The sequence below is a fragment of the Streptopelia decaocto genome (assembly GCF_964273445.1).
Source record: "Streptopelia decaocto genome assembly, chromosome: 16".
Lineage (NCBI taxonomy): Eukaryota > Metazoa > Chordata > Aves > Columbiformes > Columbidae > Streptopelia > Streptopelia decaocto.
In genome coordinates, this window is record NC_138671.1 from 3,604,234 (window position 1) to 3,622,297 (window position 18,064).

The following is an 18,064-nucleotide window of genomic DNA, read 5'->3' on the forward strand; positions in this document are numbered from 1 at the left end:
ATTAAACAGACTTAAAGTGTTTTCTTATTCTAGACTTTACAAATGAAAGAGAAAAATGTCTTCCACTGAAATTTATGGGAAAGAAGCTGAAGAATTCAGTGCAAGTAACATATATGCAAGTAACTCAACAGAAAAAAAAAAAAAAAAAGAGAAAGAAAAAAGCTCTGCATGATCTCTTTATCTCAAAGCATTACCTCATTTCCTAAGTTGGGAGACAGTGAAATAGGTTCCTTTGGTTGTATGGCATTGATTTCTGGTAATTCAAAACTGCTGTTAGGGAAAATCTTTTATACATATTGGCTACTAAGGGCAGCAGAAGTTGAACTTCTACACGTACCCCCTTTCTAAGTAGCACCTGGGAATACAGCTAAGATTTCGACAAAATACATGAAATAAAATTGGAGGTATCACAAGCTCAAATCTGGTGTAAGGCAGCTAGCTAAAAAGAGACATACTTTAACTGCTAGAAAGAGAAGTTTTTAAGGAAGCTTCAAACTCTCCACGTTGCATGTTTGTTTGTTTTCAGTCAAGATGGTACCAGCATTATAATTCTACTATTTTCTGAAAACTTTTCAACCTCTTTAAATTACCGAGAAATAAAATTCCTACGATCTTGCTCGGGTGGAAGTGCCTCACTACTCAAAAGCGTGATCAGGTGTGTAGATAGGAAGCCTTGGTTCATGCCATGGACACTCAATAGTGACTTGTCAGGATGACGGTAACATCCTGAATCCTGCGGCTCAGGGCAGGATGTGGCTGGCTGCAGAAGCAGCAAAGGGAAGGGCCTGGCTCCCTCAAACGGACCTTTGCAAAAGTAAAACTGCATTCACTATACAGCACAATCTACAAATGCTGTACTTAAACTGCATTTTCTTCTAGCAGAGCCTTAATAGGAATCTGCGCTCCGACAATCAAAGACTGCGTAAAGCTGATGTTTACAGCATAAGGAAAGTCACTTTTTTTCCAGAACTTCAAAAGGAACATCATAAACATTACACTTCAACATCACTTCACATCTTGATCTTTTCAAAGGCTTCCTCAAAACTTCTTTTACTCTAAACTAGTATCTGCCTACCCCAACAACTACAGGAAAATATGGTAGTCACCAACAGCTCAATTTTTATGGACTCCAGTTACTATCATCATTTCACGGGTCTGATTAGTTCGGTTGCAAGTATACACACATTTTAAAAAAATTCTTCTGGAGGCAGTCTATTCCTCAGGGTATTTAAGGGCTACAATCTTTATTAGGCAAGGCACAGAATGTATTATGAACTCATCAAGCAACTGTAAAGCAAGCCAAAACTTCATGCATGTATGTACTTTATTTGGCACATCTCCCATTCACTTATCTGTTAAAAACAGTGGGTGCAAATTCACCCAGTTTAGTAGAGTATCAGTTAACTCTTGCCCTTTTAAAAGATCATGTACCTCTACTAAAGCTTAAAAAAAATGCAAAGTAGTCCCCAATACTTACTTCCAGTAATATCTACAAAAATCAGGTCACTAAAACACTATCACCATTAGAAAATAAATCCCATGAGATGCACAACTTTGTGATACACAGAGTGCTGCAATACTGGAGTGCCTGTAAAAGCACACTGCTGTTCCTCAAAGAGACCTCGTTTACAGTGTATCTCTTGGAACTATGCCTCTTAGATCCACACAAGGAGGCAGAGAAGAAAATGTCACTAACAGAAATTCAGGAAAAGAGCAAAATATGAACCATTTGCACTAGATGAGAATTTTACAGTTATAAAACAGGACTCAAACTTCTATTGATTTTCTGTTTCACTGCAAGACCTCCTTGGACAAAACATGTTCTTCAGAAGCTGAGTTGTCTTTAAGCAACCTCAAGCATTCAAAATGAATATATCTGCAATAGTGTGAGCGGCAACACTAAAGCTCCTTTTTCTTCACAAAGGGTACAATTTTTTGCTAGTCATTGTGTGAAAGAGAGAACTTAGATAACCACATACCTAAGCAAATTTTGAATATGCAACAGAATTCCATGAGGTTTCAAAAAAGTGCTATGGCTTTGAGTATTGCTGCAACAGGCAAAATACTGTCAAGTTTAGTGTATTTGAGAGATTGAGGAAAAGATTTTCCCTGAAACTGACAAACTGAAAAATCTGCAGCTTTGATTTCTCATTCTTCTGCTTCACCAACTTCAAGCTCTATTTCTTCACAGGGCTCTACATTAATATTTGTTGTGGTGCAGCTCACAAACGCAGCAGTATGAACATCTTAACCTCCTCCAAAGACACCATATTCTGTAATTTAGGCGACACGATTTTGTGACCGTAAATGTCACTAACTAGTGTAAACCTACATATTTTAAGCACTTCATTAGATGCATCTCCCCAGAAGAAGAAACATTATTAATTGGTATTTACATGCGACTAGTTCACAGACCACACGAAAGTCACATTAGCAAAACCAAACCCAAATACAGCACAAATGCAATGCAGGGGAAGAGAGGGAGGGGGCAGTGTGGCTGAAGGACCACGCGAGCAGCCTCGAAGGAAACACCTTCCGTTAAGAGAGAAAAGGTACCCAAACATCTTAAAACATGTTCCCTCCCCCTAAGACTCTTAAAAACACAATAATAAAAAGATAAATATTAATATAGAGCCCATCTACCAAAAGAGAATAAAAAAACCTAAGTTAAAATAAATTTAGGGGCCTTCACCAAACTTGCTGCAAGTTTGGGGACATAAATATCCAACAGCCATAAAGCTGTGAAAGCCCCCAGAATGAATAAAATAAATCCCACTTGCCTCAGACTGAACAGGGCAACACTGAGACTCTGCCTCAGCCTGTCCTATGGCAGGGCTATAGGAAGAAGAAAAATTTAAATTTTAGAAAAAACATGACCCAATTAAGTAAAAGACATGCATTCAAAGTTAACAAAATTCCAGTGATCAAGCAAACAAAAGAAAATGACTGCTACAGCACCTATTTAGTTAGGCCCAAAGGAAACTCTTTACAGTTGGTAGCTATTTCTGAATTGGCAGTTTGTTTTGCTTTGTATCTTGATCAATGGAACCCAAGTCAGTTGTCTTGGGGCATTCTTCCCATAACTGATAGTATTTACTGCACCAGTTCACAAAAAGATTCCATCAGCCACTGAAAATGTTCACCCTCACCTTAGTATTTATGTAGAAACTAGACCAGTACAATTATTAAGCCATCTACTATTATTCTTAAAGTGTCATTAGTTACCACTTTAAATTACAGCCGCAACTTATGGACTGGTATATTAGATTTTCAATTTAACTGAAGAGTCATAATGCCCTTCTTGCTGTTTGTAAAACTGAAGTAATCTTGATATTTTATTGTCTATCTTGTATGCAAAGTTATTTGATTTCTATAAAATAACTGCAGGTTATGTATTCCATTCAATTTTATCCAGGTTTTAAGAAAGTAACTTATACAGTTCTATGTAAGTACTGTTCAAGAGCTCCACACACTAAAATAATTGCGGAAACCAAAGAAGGCAGATGCAGTTGAATGTGTTTCTAGAAGCTTGTTTATGTTTTCCCATGCATGCACAGAGCGAGGAATAGTTATCCACTGAAATTATTACATATACATCCCAGCCTCAAATTTATTATCAGCACCTAAAAATCTCATCTGTGAAAAAAAACAAGTTCTTTAGTCCACATAAGCCAGTTGAATTTTCGAGATTTTATTTCAAGCGACCTTTGCCAAAGGCAGAAAGATATTCTAGAGGCAGTATGAATAGTCATATCAAGACTTCCAAAAAACTAGCCTGGGCTTTTCCAAGGTTCTTTCATGCCAGTCTCACCCCTTTGGCTCTAAAAATCAGCAGATATGAGACCAGCCTCTCAGAACGACATTGAGAGACCATGCATAAATAATTTAAAACCTTTTAAACAAGTCCTAGACGCCATAAATTCTAAGTATGTTGCTAAACATACTTTCCCACCTGTGTATAAACATTTTCTTGCAGCCTGTTTTTTGTATTCAAAGTTTGCATTACATTTCAATTTAAAGATCGACCAAAAACCACTTGCAAGTTTTAAGTTTACTGCAAGATCTGCCGTGGCAAATTTAGACAACAAATGAAAACCAAAGTATGTAATTACATCACTAAAATCCTGCAACAGATACAAAAGAGATATGCTTTTCTGTAATAAAAAAAGCTTCTGCAATCACTTTCCAGGGAGAGTAAAAAACTGTCTGCATAGCTATGTTACATTAGGGATTTTGTTGGTACAACTATGTTTATTAAACTTTGTACTGTAAACCAAGCCTTAGTCTTTAGACAAGCAATTACCACATTCAAAGTCGTTTTCCTCTTTTTGGGAAAATGCACCATAAATCCAACTCTCTGAACATTAAGAAGCAGTGTCCAAAGAAACGAAGGCAGGGACCAACAGACAACATATGCACTGAAACACCCGCCTCTTTAGGGAGCATACACAGGAGACACAAGAGTAATTAAAGAGTAATTAAAGATAGCCACATCACAGCTCTTAGAGCACAGAACTGACAGGAGCAGGAAATGGAAGTATCCACGTGAAAAATCATGGAAAAATGTTTACCGGCTTGCTGTAGATTATTAGAGTACTGTATGAATAATACGTGGCAGCACTTGGCTGAGGGATTACCATTACTACTAAGGAAAGTTCAATCTTAAATAGCATCAAAGCTGTAAGTCTATGTAGTATTAGCTACGAAATGGTACTATTATCAGAATGAGACATTCACTATTTAAAAGAGGGAAACTCTTAGTTAATACAACTTGCAGAGTATGCTGAGTTAACAGTACAAGCAGTAAAGTTTTCAAGTATTTATCCCAGGAAAAGTTGGGGTCTGAAAACATACCAGTAAGTTACAGAAAGACACCAAGGGGAGAAGGTATTTACTTTACTAAGGGCAGGAGGGGAAAAACATCCTCACGGCAGCAATACTATCTTCCGAAAAAAACCCAGAAGTTCTGTAGTTTTAAAAGCACAAGTTAAGATCCATTTATAACATATTAATTTTATGGGTAGCATTACAAAAAGGATGAATGTAAGACAGGGTAAAAGTCTCTCCAGCGTTTTGTAATTATCCTTATTATATAAAGAAAAACAGAAAACCAGAGTACAAAAGCATTGTCTAAGCAAAACAGTTTTATCTGTTAGACTGATGTACAAAGCAAGATGAAGAGCTAACAAAAGACCTGACATCAAGGCCCACTCAGCACATTTGCAAGCCAAATACTGCACATCTGACAGGTGATCAGCAGATACCAGAGAGAACTGCTTCTCAACAGAGGCTTGGAGTTATGGTCTTCAAACTGTCAAACACGTCAGAAAAAGTGTCTGATCATTCTTAATGGTTAAACTAAGGCTGTTCAGCTGCAGCTAGCATGTTTCGGATGCTCTGGGCACTTTTACGAACCATTCTGTGACCTCAAGTTTGAAAACAAGAGACAATGTAGTATTTTAGCTGTACTGTATTTCTGGACTATTAAGAGACAGTACAGAATAAAGCCACTTTAATGACTTAAGTGTAGCTAAAAAAAAACCCAACACTCTCATGAAAAGAGACAAAACACTCAGTATTATATAAATTATTGTGAAAAAGCGAAAAAAAACTCCACCATCAACCAAAACACTTATGGAACATAAACCGACAAAGAAATGCTGATAGTCTTTCTAAACTACCCTAAACTATAAGGTATCTCCAGAAATTAAATTGCACAGATAATGCTTGAGGCTGGAACATGTATTTAAAGTTGACCTGCAAATGAAAAATTCACCACTCCTTTTTTTTTCCTGTTGTGAAGAGACCAGGGAAGCTCTCACTGCCCTTCCCTCCAAAAAGTCTCCCTCTGCATTGTCATTTGCATCAGAAATACTGCACACTAATGTTAGATGTCAGACATTCAGAGAACTACAACCTTGACAGTAATTTATCCCTCTACTCTTATAAATAGATAAATGACTAATTCATATGGGGAAGATCTCTCTGAAAATTGTAATAAGGAGAACTGATAAAAAGGTCTCTTAGGTTCTAGACTCCAGACACTTCCATTAAATGGCTCAAGAAACCCAGCCAACATCATAGCACACTATGGACTGTCCATCTTTTAGACTCTGTTGATATCTGAAATTCTGAACATTTAAAGTAAAAATACCGTATAACATATTACTCTTGCCCCTCTTGTCTCTTTTATACACTGAGAAGAAATTCAAGTTACTTTTTTCTCTTTTGCAGGTCAACTTCAATACAACATCAACTGGAAGTCACTCACCCATGTGACATGCACCTAAGCTTCTAGAAATCTTAATCTAAAATGCTCCTGAAATTCATATTGGTTTGCACATTAAAAAGAGTCAGTTGAAGAATAAACTAACAGGACACATCTGGCACTAGGATGCATCTCAGAACAATCACTTTTACATCCCACAGGCAAGTGCCAGGACTAGAAATCATTTAAAATCTACTGAGAACAAGAAAGCTCAAATAAAGAAACATATGCACTAAGAGAAGTTACAATCTAAGAGCTAAGATGTGCCTCCTGCAGCCTCATTTTTGAGGAGTCAGTTAATAAGTGTACAGGTCTTTGTCTACTCAGACGTGCAGCTAAGGAGTGACTTAATTTTAGAACGATTCAGATTTTATCAAAACAGCACCAATAACTGTGTTCATTACACCAAGAGCTACCACAGCATGCATCTGTACAAACCTTTCAGGCAGTTGTCCACAGCTGGTCATGAATAAAAAGGCATATAAATTTTTATCTTCTTTTATTACAATGAAGTTTATAACGGTACAGAAAAGTCACGAGACCTTAGTGGGTCAGTTTACTTAAACCCTGAAACAGGAGGAACTCTAAATACATTAAATATTGTTACAAGTTCAGACTTAAATGTACAAGTAGTTGGGAACAGTTACAGCCCTCACCAAACTATGTTGGGGACATGAAGTCCAACAGCACTTGAAGTGCTGTGAAGGCATAATTTCACAAATAGCAACATAATGTTACAGAACTTGCCTTTAAGGTGGTATGTTCATGTAATTCCAGCGCCTTCACAATTTAACGAACCATATTTACTATACTTCACTTCTAAAAACCTAGATGAAACATGAAAAAGAAGCCATACAGTATAAATTGCAACATCAGGAAAAGTTCCTGTTATTATTCCAAATAATTTTCCCATGTAAAATAAGAATGTCCAATAGTTCCTTGCATGTGGGAAGATACTTATTTTTTTAAAGTCACAATGCAGCCTTAATTGACGGAAGCTCGGCTATATTAACAGCACAAGATGAGAAAAGGTTTAATCTCCAAACCTATTAGAGCGTGTGTAGTAGCATCAGTAGCGGCCACCCTGCGACATGACAGGAGGTCTCATTCCCATTGGAGGTCGAGGAGGTCCACTTTGGTAAGGGGGCACCATTGGAGGTCCCTGACCGTATGGAGGCATCGCTCCAGGAAGATATCCTGGCATGCCCTGGTGATGAGCACCATACTGACCTATAAACAGAACATTTAAGATGCAAAGAATAATTTTTTAAAAAAATAATGGGCAGAAATTGCATTTTGTGAAAAGTTTCACCCCCCCCACTGCCAGTATATGCCCCTTCATGTTTTAAAAAAGTTTAAAGACAAAGCTTTTCAAGAAAAGAGAACTGCAAAACTTATGATTACCATGAGGTGGCATGGGAGGTCTCATTCCTTGCTGTTGCGGAGGAATTCCTGGCTGTGGTGGCATCATACCTCCAATTGGTCCAACTGGTGGATTACCCAAGGCAGCTTGTCCCGCTCGAGGAAGATTGCGCTGATATTTAGGCAACTGTGCCCTTCTCTCTTCCTAAAACCAGGAACAGATAAGCGTAACACATAGTAAGACTCAAACTCATCAAAAGCAAGCAAATAAAAAGTGTAACAAAGTAGATCACAGGTACTACACTATTTCAAAGACTGCGGCTGGTAATGTTACACAGTAGCATCTGGATTTTTCCCCCATCCTTCAAAGTTACTCTATCAATAGTGGCTAATCAAGCATTTTGCACCCAACACACAAACTCCTCCTCCCTCAACTGAAGAAAGCATTTTCCTCATAACAAGCCGGGACAAAAAAGTCAAACACAAATCTGAAGATATCTGAACTGAAATTAAGGTTCATTTTATCCATGAATTCCATATTTCTGACTGCTGTAATAGCATCAAGACCACTTCCAACTGTTGTCTTTTGTCCTACATTCATTAGCATCGCCAACAAAAATAAAGCTTAAATCTGCAGCAGGAACATCGCAATATGCCAGTCATCACCTTGCAACCAAAGTTTTATCAATGCATGATTCTGCTACATTAATACTACGTAGTTTGCACGGTTATCAAAATAAGCATAACACAGACCACAGAAGAAATATCAGCATGAACTGCATTTTTCAGTATGACAATTAAAATATTTTCACTTACCAGTGATATATCCTCATCTGGATGGATCAACTTACTGGTTGCACTGGTGGTTGTTAGGGTAGCAGGCTTACTTGTTATCGATGTAGCTGGTTTAGCTGCAGTGCTGTTTGTCGTGCTAGTGGTTGAGGCTGTAGACTGTGTGTAAGCAGGGAATGTAGGTTTGGGGGGTTCTGTTGTTGTTGCAGGTGTAGAATTCAAAGGTTTGAAATCAGTACCAACCGGACCTGGAACAGCTGCTGCAGCCTGTGAAACACAGAGACAGATCAATATTTATTTCTCAACGCATAAGAAATTAAATGATGTTTGTTAGACCTCTGAAACCTTCCAGTGAGATACATAATTAAAACAAGCTTGACAAAAGTAAAGTTCAGCCTTATTGCACACTAGAGCAACTGAAAACAAGACAAAATAAAATCCAGTATTTACACGTATATACACAAACACACACCAGAAAGTCTAAAATTTGCAGGTCAAAAGCCACAACTAGAAAAAAAGGAACAACAAAACGCCCCCCACTATCAAAATTTTTCTCTTAAATACTGAGTTTGGTAAATGTCTAAATCTTTCCTGAATCACTGTTCTATTAAGAGCCTATACATATAAATTCATCGTTCTCTTACTAAATGATTAGCATCATTCTCTACTAAATTATTAGCATACTTCAGCAACCATTAGGGTACAGCTCAAAGTGTTAGTATTCATTAAAATTAGGTATTTAAGAAATGCTCTATTGCGTCAGGATTTTTGTTTTAAGCGCTCTCTCTATAAAAACACTGCAATATTTTCACAAAGTATTATGTCTCTCTATAGATCTTTAATCTCACTTGTAAAATGAAGAATCCACTGCAGACAGATATGAGGTCCACTACAGATTCCAGCATCTCACTTTCCTATTTCTTCCTTAAATTAAAACTGTGAGACAAGATTGCTTTACTTGGCTTCCTCTGAAGACACAGCAATCTCCAAAGCAAGCTTGAGCTATAGGAGAATGCTTTTGTTTCTGGTCACTGTACATTTAGATTTATCTGAACTTTCCAATCAAAACAAAAATATTTCACTCTTTTGCACATAATGCAAATTACAAATTCCCTGCATTATGATGTACAATATTAAACAACATAAACTAAAAAGCCTTCACCATGCATCAAGCTAACCACTGCCCACTAAAATGCATTTAACTGCTTTCATGCTTTTTTAACCCTTTAGAACCAGGATGTAACATTTTGTTCTTTCACACTACGAAAAATTAGGTGCTTTGACATGCTTACTTCTAGCAAGTGACAATCAAGGACTCTGCAGTTTTACCAGCTAAACATAATCAGGAATATAACAGAAATTATCTGAAGATGTTTAGTCAATTTTAGATTTTACAGAACGGTCCAAAGGGTTAAGTTGCAAAACAATTTTTTTTTTTTTTAACTGTGACTTCCTGCGTACTTGTGCTGTGCTAGGAAACAGAGCGTTAGAAGATGCTGACAGACTTTCTGAATTGGAGGAAGCTGTACTTGAGCTTGTGACAGGTGTCCCCATCTGTAGCATAAAAGAAAGGAAACAGTGAAAAGTCTCCAAACAAATGGGTGGACAGTATCCAGATCAAAGGATTTCTTACACTAAGCCATTTCTTATGAAAGGACTGTGTTTTTGTAAATGAGTATTTTCCCTGCAGAAGTCCAAAATGCAAAGAGTACACTACCAAGGTCTCTGCAGCATACTTGAAAGCAAGCAAAAACTTCAAAACTTATACAGAACAAGAGTAATCAAAGGGTAGAGGTCACAAGCCACTATCAATTCCCCACTTCCCTCCCCAAAACTTTTAAACAAGTTTTTACTACCTTTACTTACTCAACTTTTTAAAGTTAAAAAAATCTCCTAATTCAGTCAATGTTTAACTAATTTAAAAAGACTATAGAATAAATCAGTCCATCTATGGGTTGAGAGCCCACTATGAAAAGGAGAGAACAAGTCACGCCAAGATTTATACTTTGGAAATTTTAGGTAAAGTTCAGTGCAATCAGATTCCTGTAGCTGACTAACACATCCCTTCACCCACCCAAAGAGCCCTTAAAAATGACAAACTAAATGGATTAAAGAAATAAGTGTTTTGCATACTCCTTTCTTCCCCATGTGCTTACAGAATTTCTGTCTGGTTTCATGGCTACTACAAGACAAACAAAAGAACCTTTTAAAATTTGTTCAAGCACTACACTGAATTAAAACTTAAGAATCAACCAAAGCAAGAAACGTAACCAATCATTTCTTGGGCCTCGTCAATAACAAAGAATAGACACTATTGAGACAGTGGCAATTTGAAGAATATAACAATAGATTCCAGGCTATGATACCTTACCTGCCCCGCACTTGGGAAGAGTGGTTTAGTAACCGGAGGCTGGGGGGTAGGTGCCGCTGCAGCAGGAGCTGGAGGTCTGTTGAGAATGCCCGGAGCTGTAACAGGCTGTGCTTGGGTCATCGGAGGCATCCCAGGACGAGGACCAACAGGCGGTGGCATACCTACAAACCAGAGAACAAGTAACCAGTTAGGCTGAAGGAAGTAAGAATCCTCTAACCCTTTAGAGGATTCTCTTCACAGTGTTCCCAAGAACAAAGTCTCTCCCAAGGAAGATGTAATTTTAAGTTAACAGCAAAATAAAACATCACAAAAGTTAATGCTAACAGTCAGTAAAAATGTGCACACATAGGCAGTAACCTCAGACACTTCAGAACAATACCAAACTAAGTTGTGTTTTCTACTAGAGCTTCAGTGAAGAAGTTTATGCTCTCAATAAATCAATGCAATTAATGTTGTTCTTCACACAACAGATTTATTACTTGGGTGTATCACCAACATTATTTCTCACTTTGCACAACATTTTCAATTGTTATGATTTTCCAGCTGCAGCCACAGACATTAAAAAAGGACTGAAGAAAGACTAGGCAATAGAAAGCCAGCAAAAGTGCAATGAGAAAGCTATATTCTACTTCTTACCTTCACAATGGTATCAAACCCAATTGTTTATAATCAAAAGCCATAAATCGACCCCTTCACCTGTGCACAAGAGTGGCTTCTGTAGCAATCAATCCACACCAAGGCGGTGGCATAAGTCTGTATATTCTTTATATAAATCCTACCTCTCATTGGAAATAAATAAACATCATGTAGCTCTCACCATAGTATGAGTTTGACAACCCTGACCTACCTGGTGGCATGCCAGGCATAAGAGGCGGTATTCCTGGCCCAGGAGGCATCATTCCACCCATCGGCATCATCCTATTAAACAGAAAATGAGCACTGGTATGAACACTCATGAGAAACTGTTAAACAACTGGCACATACCTGTGTTAGATAAAATATTATGGTAAGCAATTTCAAGAAGCTCTGAGGCAACTCAGAACCAGCTGACTCCACAGTTAGAAATGTTTTTCCATAATTCCTCAAGCTTCCTCTTCCACTATTACCAGATTTCCAGAATTGGTGTCTCCCTTGAAATCTATTTCAACCTACTAGTTTCAGCAGGGTGTTCCAAGAACGTGATCTTAGTACACTGAGAAAATCTGGACGTAGGAAAAACAGCTAACTCCCATCACATTAAAATCGCTGTACATCTGCTATTACTCCTTCCTGACACCACAAGTCTACCTGTGGTTATAGCACCCTCGTATTATTTCAACATATTCTCCTTACTCTAGTGAATGGCTGACAACACAAATTTGTAAAAGCATCCACAAAAAACTGATAAAAGCAGAGTTGAGACCACAGAATAAGAAAGCTTTTGGAGTTTAAATTACATTAAATATTCCCTACACTAAGGATAGAAGATTATATATATATATATATTTATATTTATATATTTATATATATATATATTTTTTTTTAATTAGAAGTCCTAATTAGGGCACAGTTTTGCTTCGTATTAAAAATGGGGTTTTTGGGTTGTTGGTGTTTTGTTTTCCTGCTACTGAAAACTGAAGAAAAAAAATGGTATTTCCTAACAGAAAGGTGGCATCTAAATGACTTATCCTTATCTCTTAAACCACATTACAAATTAACCCCATCTAAACCATATATACAACCCTTAATATAAGCAAATTCCTCCCAAGCAGGGCTGCAACTCCATTAAAAAATATTTGTATTATCTGAGATTAATGTATATAATTTTTGTACAGAGAGCAAACCAAGTGTAGCTTAAGTTTGCCTTTTTTTTCCCCCCAGACTCTCAAAGCTGGATTAGGGAAGCAAAACAAAGAAATGCTTTACTTAGCAAGATAAACAGAGATGTAGCAAACAAGTACACTCCAAAACCCCACGAAAAAGCAGTTTCTATTTGTATGACAAAGTCAGACACCTTCACCATTGCTGTTCACAGTCAAACCAAATCATCGTGAACAGGCAAGCACTCCTTCTGCAAAGCAAACTGCTACTCTTATTTTTCTTCCCGACTTGTCTACCACTGCTTCAAAAAGACCAACCAATGCAGAACCAGTAATGACTGGGAACAAAGTACAATTGCCCGCTTTTAGAGTTATCAGTTGGAGAAGGCAAGTGTCAGTCTTGCCACCCATTTTGACAACTGTTAGACCCAAAAAAAGTGCTGATGTTCACTGCCTGCTGCCACCAGAAAGACAACTTTCTGAGAAACTGCAGGGATTGTGCTAGAACGAGTGTCACATTAAAACAAAAGTTGCTTCATGATGAACACCTACAAGATGTTCAACTATGACATGCTTTTACAACAACATTTGTGTCTCAGAAACAAACAAATGCCCACACTTTCACCTCAGTGAACTTCAAAACTGAGAAACAAAGTTCCTGGAGTGTAACGGATTGAGCAAAAGGAGCTCCACTCTGGTTCAAGAGAGGTTTTAAGTCCCTAAGGGTCTAGTTTGTTACTATTTTCTAGAATGCATTTCTCATAACATAGTTTTGTAGTATTCATTTAGAGAAAACATAAAAACTTCAGATATTATACAATAACAAAACCTAATTAGACACTTCCCCCATATTCTTAGGCAATATTCAGAAGTTTTCAGTAAGACAATTTCAAGCTTATCAAAAACATGACATAAAATGACATAATGAATGTACCTAGAATTACATTAATGAGATGCTTACATGTTTCCACCACAAAATGACTGCATGTATTTTCTCTGTTGATGTAATCTGTGAAAATTTATGACAAAATCAAAATCTAACTGTGATTTTCCAAACACACTGTGAAAAGGTAGATACGGTGTCAACCCCAACCAAACCTAAAAACCAACATCTTACTTTTGCCCAAAATACAAGAAAAAAGTAAACCATCCAGTATTTTTTTCCTGTTGGCTTGGTGACTGATAACCAGATACACAACATATGTGCAATACACAAAGGAACTGTGGTTCACAGAAGGCTCTAAACCAACACAGAACTTTAAATTATTATACTACTCAATAAAGTCAACATAATTTATACATAAGCTGACAGTTTGGCCATATTTTAATGTTGGTTTACAGCCATCCAAGTTCTTTGGCTAGTCTTAATATCAAGGTTACAAAGTTCACAGGTTCCTACATTTTTCTAATTAGCTTTTCTTTTTCTGTGACAGTTTAAAGTGCACATTATGAACATGTAGTATTAAATCTTTCTTGCTACTCACCCAGGTGGCATTCCAGGCATGACTGGAGGCATTCCAGGCATCATAGGCGGAACACCTGCCATTAATGGTGGTATACCTTAAAAGAAAAATAAACTTTAAACAACTCCGCCAACACACAGTCGCTAACAAACCTCATCTAATAAATTCAGACTTGGAATAATGCTTTACGGGAAGCTCTGAAATACAGGTTTTTGAAATAACGCTGCTTACAAACAATGCAATATCAAAGACTATCTGCAAATCTTAGATTCACTGTTCTCAGTCCTGCCAGACTCCATATATTTTCTTAGTAGTCTCTAAAGAACATTATCATTACAGAAAATATGATGAGACCAGTTTTTGCTGTCATTGATCAAAATTCTCTCCTCAATATACTTGTGGCCTGTGTATAAACTGCCTGCTCTATGCTGGCAGTCTCTAGATACGTGGCAGCCTTTCTTCCCTGTTTTCAAAATCCGGTCACAAAATACCACCAAAAATATAATTGGTAGACTTATGTTTAAAGCACTAATCTGTCCTAACTAACATGTTCGTTGAACCTAGGTACAAGCATTAACTATACTAATCTACTTCACAAGAGAAGACATGTGCACACGCACAGAATGGGGGAAGAAAACGAAGAAACTGGTTATGTGCGCCTCACAAAACAATGCCGTGACCTCTAACACCCAGTGTTAGAAAGAGCAGATTATTATATTTCAGGACACAAGCAGCAACTTGTGTTTCGTACCTGGAGGCATCCCTGGTGCACCTGGCACGGGAGGCAAACCCGGCTGTGCCATGGGGGGAATGTACCCCTGCTGGGGCTGAACCTGCTGGGGCTGAAATGAAGTTGAAGCTGCAGATTCATCATCTTCATACTCATCAGAATCATCTTGTTGTTTCTTTTTCTGGCTTTCTGCTCAGGAATACAATGTATATAGTCACACTGAAGGCAAATTATTAGAACAGATAACAACATTCAAATCTTACCAGTGTGTTCAAAAACGCATAGAATTACAAAGAATAAAAACTACCTGAGCACACCTATATCTACAAATAATAAAGGGAAGTGACTCGCACTATAATGACCCTCAACATAAATGGCAGTCTCCCTTCATGTCAGTCTCATGCTATCCAAAATAAACCCAAGCAGTTCAAACAAAGCTACACTTAAACAGCATAGAAATCTAGTATTCCGGCATCATCAGGCTTGTATCAGCCCTGGCCTTTCCTCCCCTCACCCTCAAAAATAAAATCACCATCCCCATATTCATCAGGTAATTGTTATAGCTGCACTGGCACGCAGCTACCTCTGAACAGGAAAAGAAATATATCTCTCAGCCTTCTACAGGACTGGCAGATGTGTAGAGCTGCAGTTAGAGAACGCACCAAACCCAGCCCTCTCTCTTCTGAGTATCAGTAAGAAACAGGCTTGGGAAACAACAGATAACTAGATAGATCACACTTTACCCTGAGTTTTTTGTTCAAGTAACCTCCTCCGCTCCTCCATGTCTTTTTCCGGAATGCCCTCCATGCCATAGATTTCCAGTTCAATATCTGTTCTTCCAGGAATAGCATTTGGAACAGCATCTATTGTTTCTTTATGTACCTGAAGAGAAAAAAAAAATCCTCCTGATCACAATTCAGGTTAAATTCTATGTGTTCATCAGCCAGTTTCAAGATAGAAAATGAACATCCTTAATAGGAAGAATCTGGCCAAGCATTTTCTTGTTATGTACTCCCTAATCACTGTTAACTACTATAAGCATCTAAAATCACTTTAAATAAACTTGTCTTCTGAATACCAAAACAAGTCCTTCACTTCTCCTACACCCCAAAATGACAGCAGAGATCTCTACTGCACACTTTGCACAAGACTACTGACACAGCAGGACTCCTGTTACAGAAACAGATCATTGCTTTTTCTCAGTGGTTTTTAAGAAGCACCAAACCCCCCACCTTTTAAAATTCACTATTCATTCAAATTTTAGATACTGTTAAGAAAAGCTCATGTAAGTCTAAAACTTCTTACCTGCATGCAATGTATAGCTAAGCCAGGTCCTGTATACAGTTTCTTATGACATATATGGCATTTAAAGTGCTTTGCTTTTTGATGCTGTATAAGGATTTTTTCATCATCAAAATCCCTGTTACAGTACCTATTGAAGACTGTTAAGGAAACATTTAAACCCCAAAGTGACTCTCTATATAACACAGTTAGCATTATGATTTTTCCTCAAACAAAAACATAAGAAGCATCTCTGAGCATTCAAATAATGACACATACTTCATGGGTGTCTGAACTCAAACCTCCTCCCCCTCAGACCACCCAGCAGTTCCCTCTTCAGACAGATACAAAACCAGCAAGATGTGTGCCCGCAATAAGAATCATCATTTGATTACATATTCTTTTCCACATGTGTTTCAAGTCCACTTTTTTCTAAGTGCACTCACTCCTTCTCTGCAGATGTTTAGATTAAAATAATGTTGTTGACACATTAAAGGAGAAACAGACTTAAAATCCACAAAAGGGAAGTGACGCTAAACACTTAGAAGTGTCTATTTAACAACAAGTATCAGGAGCTAACATTTATAAAAGAGAAAGGTTTCAGTCAAAAATTCCTTTCCTTCTTCAGTTATCCAGCTATCAATTCTTATGACACTGCATAATTCACCGCAGTCAATAAAGAATGCTGGTTTTCAACAGAAGGACTTTAAGCAAAGAACTTTCGGGACATCTATGTGACAGAAAAGACAAACTGCAATCTCCTCGCCGCGGGTGAGCGTTAGTATTTCAGCAACCCACAGGTATCTTCTTAAGCGACACAAACATGTTATTTACTCGCTGTGCCTTTTTAATACAATGTGCCCCTCGCTTCTACCAAAACGTGAAATACATTAAGACTTAAAACAGAACGACAGAACAGAACAGAAAACGGTAAAATATCTCAGCGCAGCTTATAAAATCCTTTCTTAAACAATTTTAGATTGGGCAGAAACATTCTAGAGAGCGAAAAGCTAAATCTGCAATCACCCTCTAAACAAAAAGCAGATTGTAAAGAAGTGATCGTAGAAAAATCCGCCGTTATTTCAAAATACTGCAAAATTATACGTGACTTTGAGGCAGTAATTACAAATTTGAAGGCGCCCCTCCAAGAAAAGAAGTTTTTAAAAAAACCTGGTTTAATCACATCCGCCTCATTTCTTCTTGAATAAGTGTATTTATCAGAGGGATTTTCTTCCGCTAACATCCTTCCCTCTGGGATAAAACCTGTTCTCCATTTTCCCCACGACCCCAGCAATCCCGCCGGGGCTGCCCGCGGGTGCGCCCGGACCGGCCGGTGCAGCTCCGGCCTCCAGGAGAGCGCGGGGCCGAGGCCTCAGGCGCGGGAGCGGCCCAACAGGCCGCGGCGGGGGGAAGGGCACGGGCCGGGCCGCATCCCCGCGCTGAGGAGCACGAAAACGGAGCCGCAGAAAGCACGGAGCCCAGCTGTAACGGGGGTGGAGAGAAGGGAACAGCCCCATCGCAGGAGAGAGGAGCTGGGCGCAGAGCGGGACAGGACGGGCCACAGACACGACTGGGCCAGGCCGCTGCCCTCCCCCACCCAGCTCCCCGCACCCGCCGCGTCCCACACAGAAGGATACCAGCACCAAGGCTTCAGCTGCTTCTTCTTCTTACGGCCCATGACGGCGGCAGCGCCCCCGATCTACACAGAAAGGAGACGGCCGAGCTCTTTCCTCCTGAACCGCAACGGCCGCACCAGCCCCACCGAGCCCAGCGACACAAAATGGCCGCCACGGGCCCTCCTGGCGCTACCGCCTCCGCGCTCCCAGACTGCACCGCGGCGCGGCGGGAAGGGACAGGGCTCCCCACGTGACGGGCTCTCGGGCTGTCCCGTCATCCCCCGCGGCGGCGCCCGGCCGCCATTTTGTGCCGGATCCAGTTGTGGGGGTGTTTGGGCGGGTGGTTGTTTCTTCTTTTAATGTCGTGGAGAAGCTGTTTTCT

The 18,064-nt window shown here is 38.9% G+C and overlaps 1 protein-coding gene across 7 annotated transcripts; it reads right to left on the bottom strand.

Annotated features, from left to right (window-relative positions):
• Positions 1–6,750: 6,750 nt before the first annotated feature.
• On the bottom strand, positions 6,751–17,881 carry ZNF207 (zinc finger protein 207). Of its 7 annotated transcripts, none has more exons than XM_082066768.1 (12): positions 17,704–17,881; positions 16,091–16,217; positions 15,529–15,667; positions 14,807–14,974; positions 14,077–14,152; positions 13,554–13,601; positions 11,641–11,711; positions 10,794–10,954; positions 9,884–9,976; positions 8,447–8,689; positions 7,673–7,835; positions 6,751–7,498 (listed from the first exon to the last, which is right to left on the bottom strand). In XM_082066768.1, the coding sequence occupies exons 1-12, from the start codon at positions 17,742–17,744 to the stop codon at positions 7,338–7,340; spliced, it is 1,491 nt and encodes a 496-aa protein (XP_081922894.1). In that variant the 5' UTR covers positions 17,745–17,881; the 3' UTR covers positions 6,751–7,337. The 7 variants fall into 7 exon arrangements, with proteins under 7 accessions (XP_081922894.1, XP_081922890.1, XP_081922895.1 ...); XM_082066764.1 differs by lacking the exon at positions 9,884–9,976 and having other exon boundaries at positions 6,751–7,095; positions 7,315–7,498; positions 14,807–14,977; XM_082066769.1 differs by lacking the exon at positions 13,554–13,601.
• Between the last annotated feature and the right edge of the window lie 183 nt (positions 17,882–18,064).

Excerpts from the sequence above, each read along its gene's own strand:
- ZNF207 (XM_082066768.1), bottom strand. The coding sequence starts at position 17,744 with ATGGGCCGTAAGAAGAAGAAGCAGCTGAAGCCTTGGTGCTG. Across the intron at positions 16,218-17,703 it reads CAGCTGAAGCCTTGGTGCTG|GTACTGTAACAGGGATTTTG; the intron begins GTATCCTTCTGT and ends AGTCTTCAATAG. Across the intron at positions 14,153-14,806 it reads TGCACCAGGGATGCCTCCAG|GTATACCACCATTAATGGCA; the intron begins GTACGAAACACA and ends TTTTCTTTTAAG.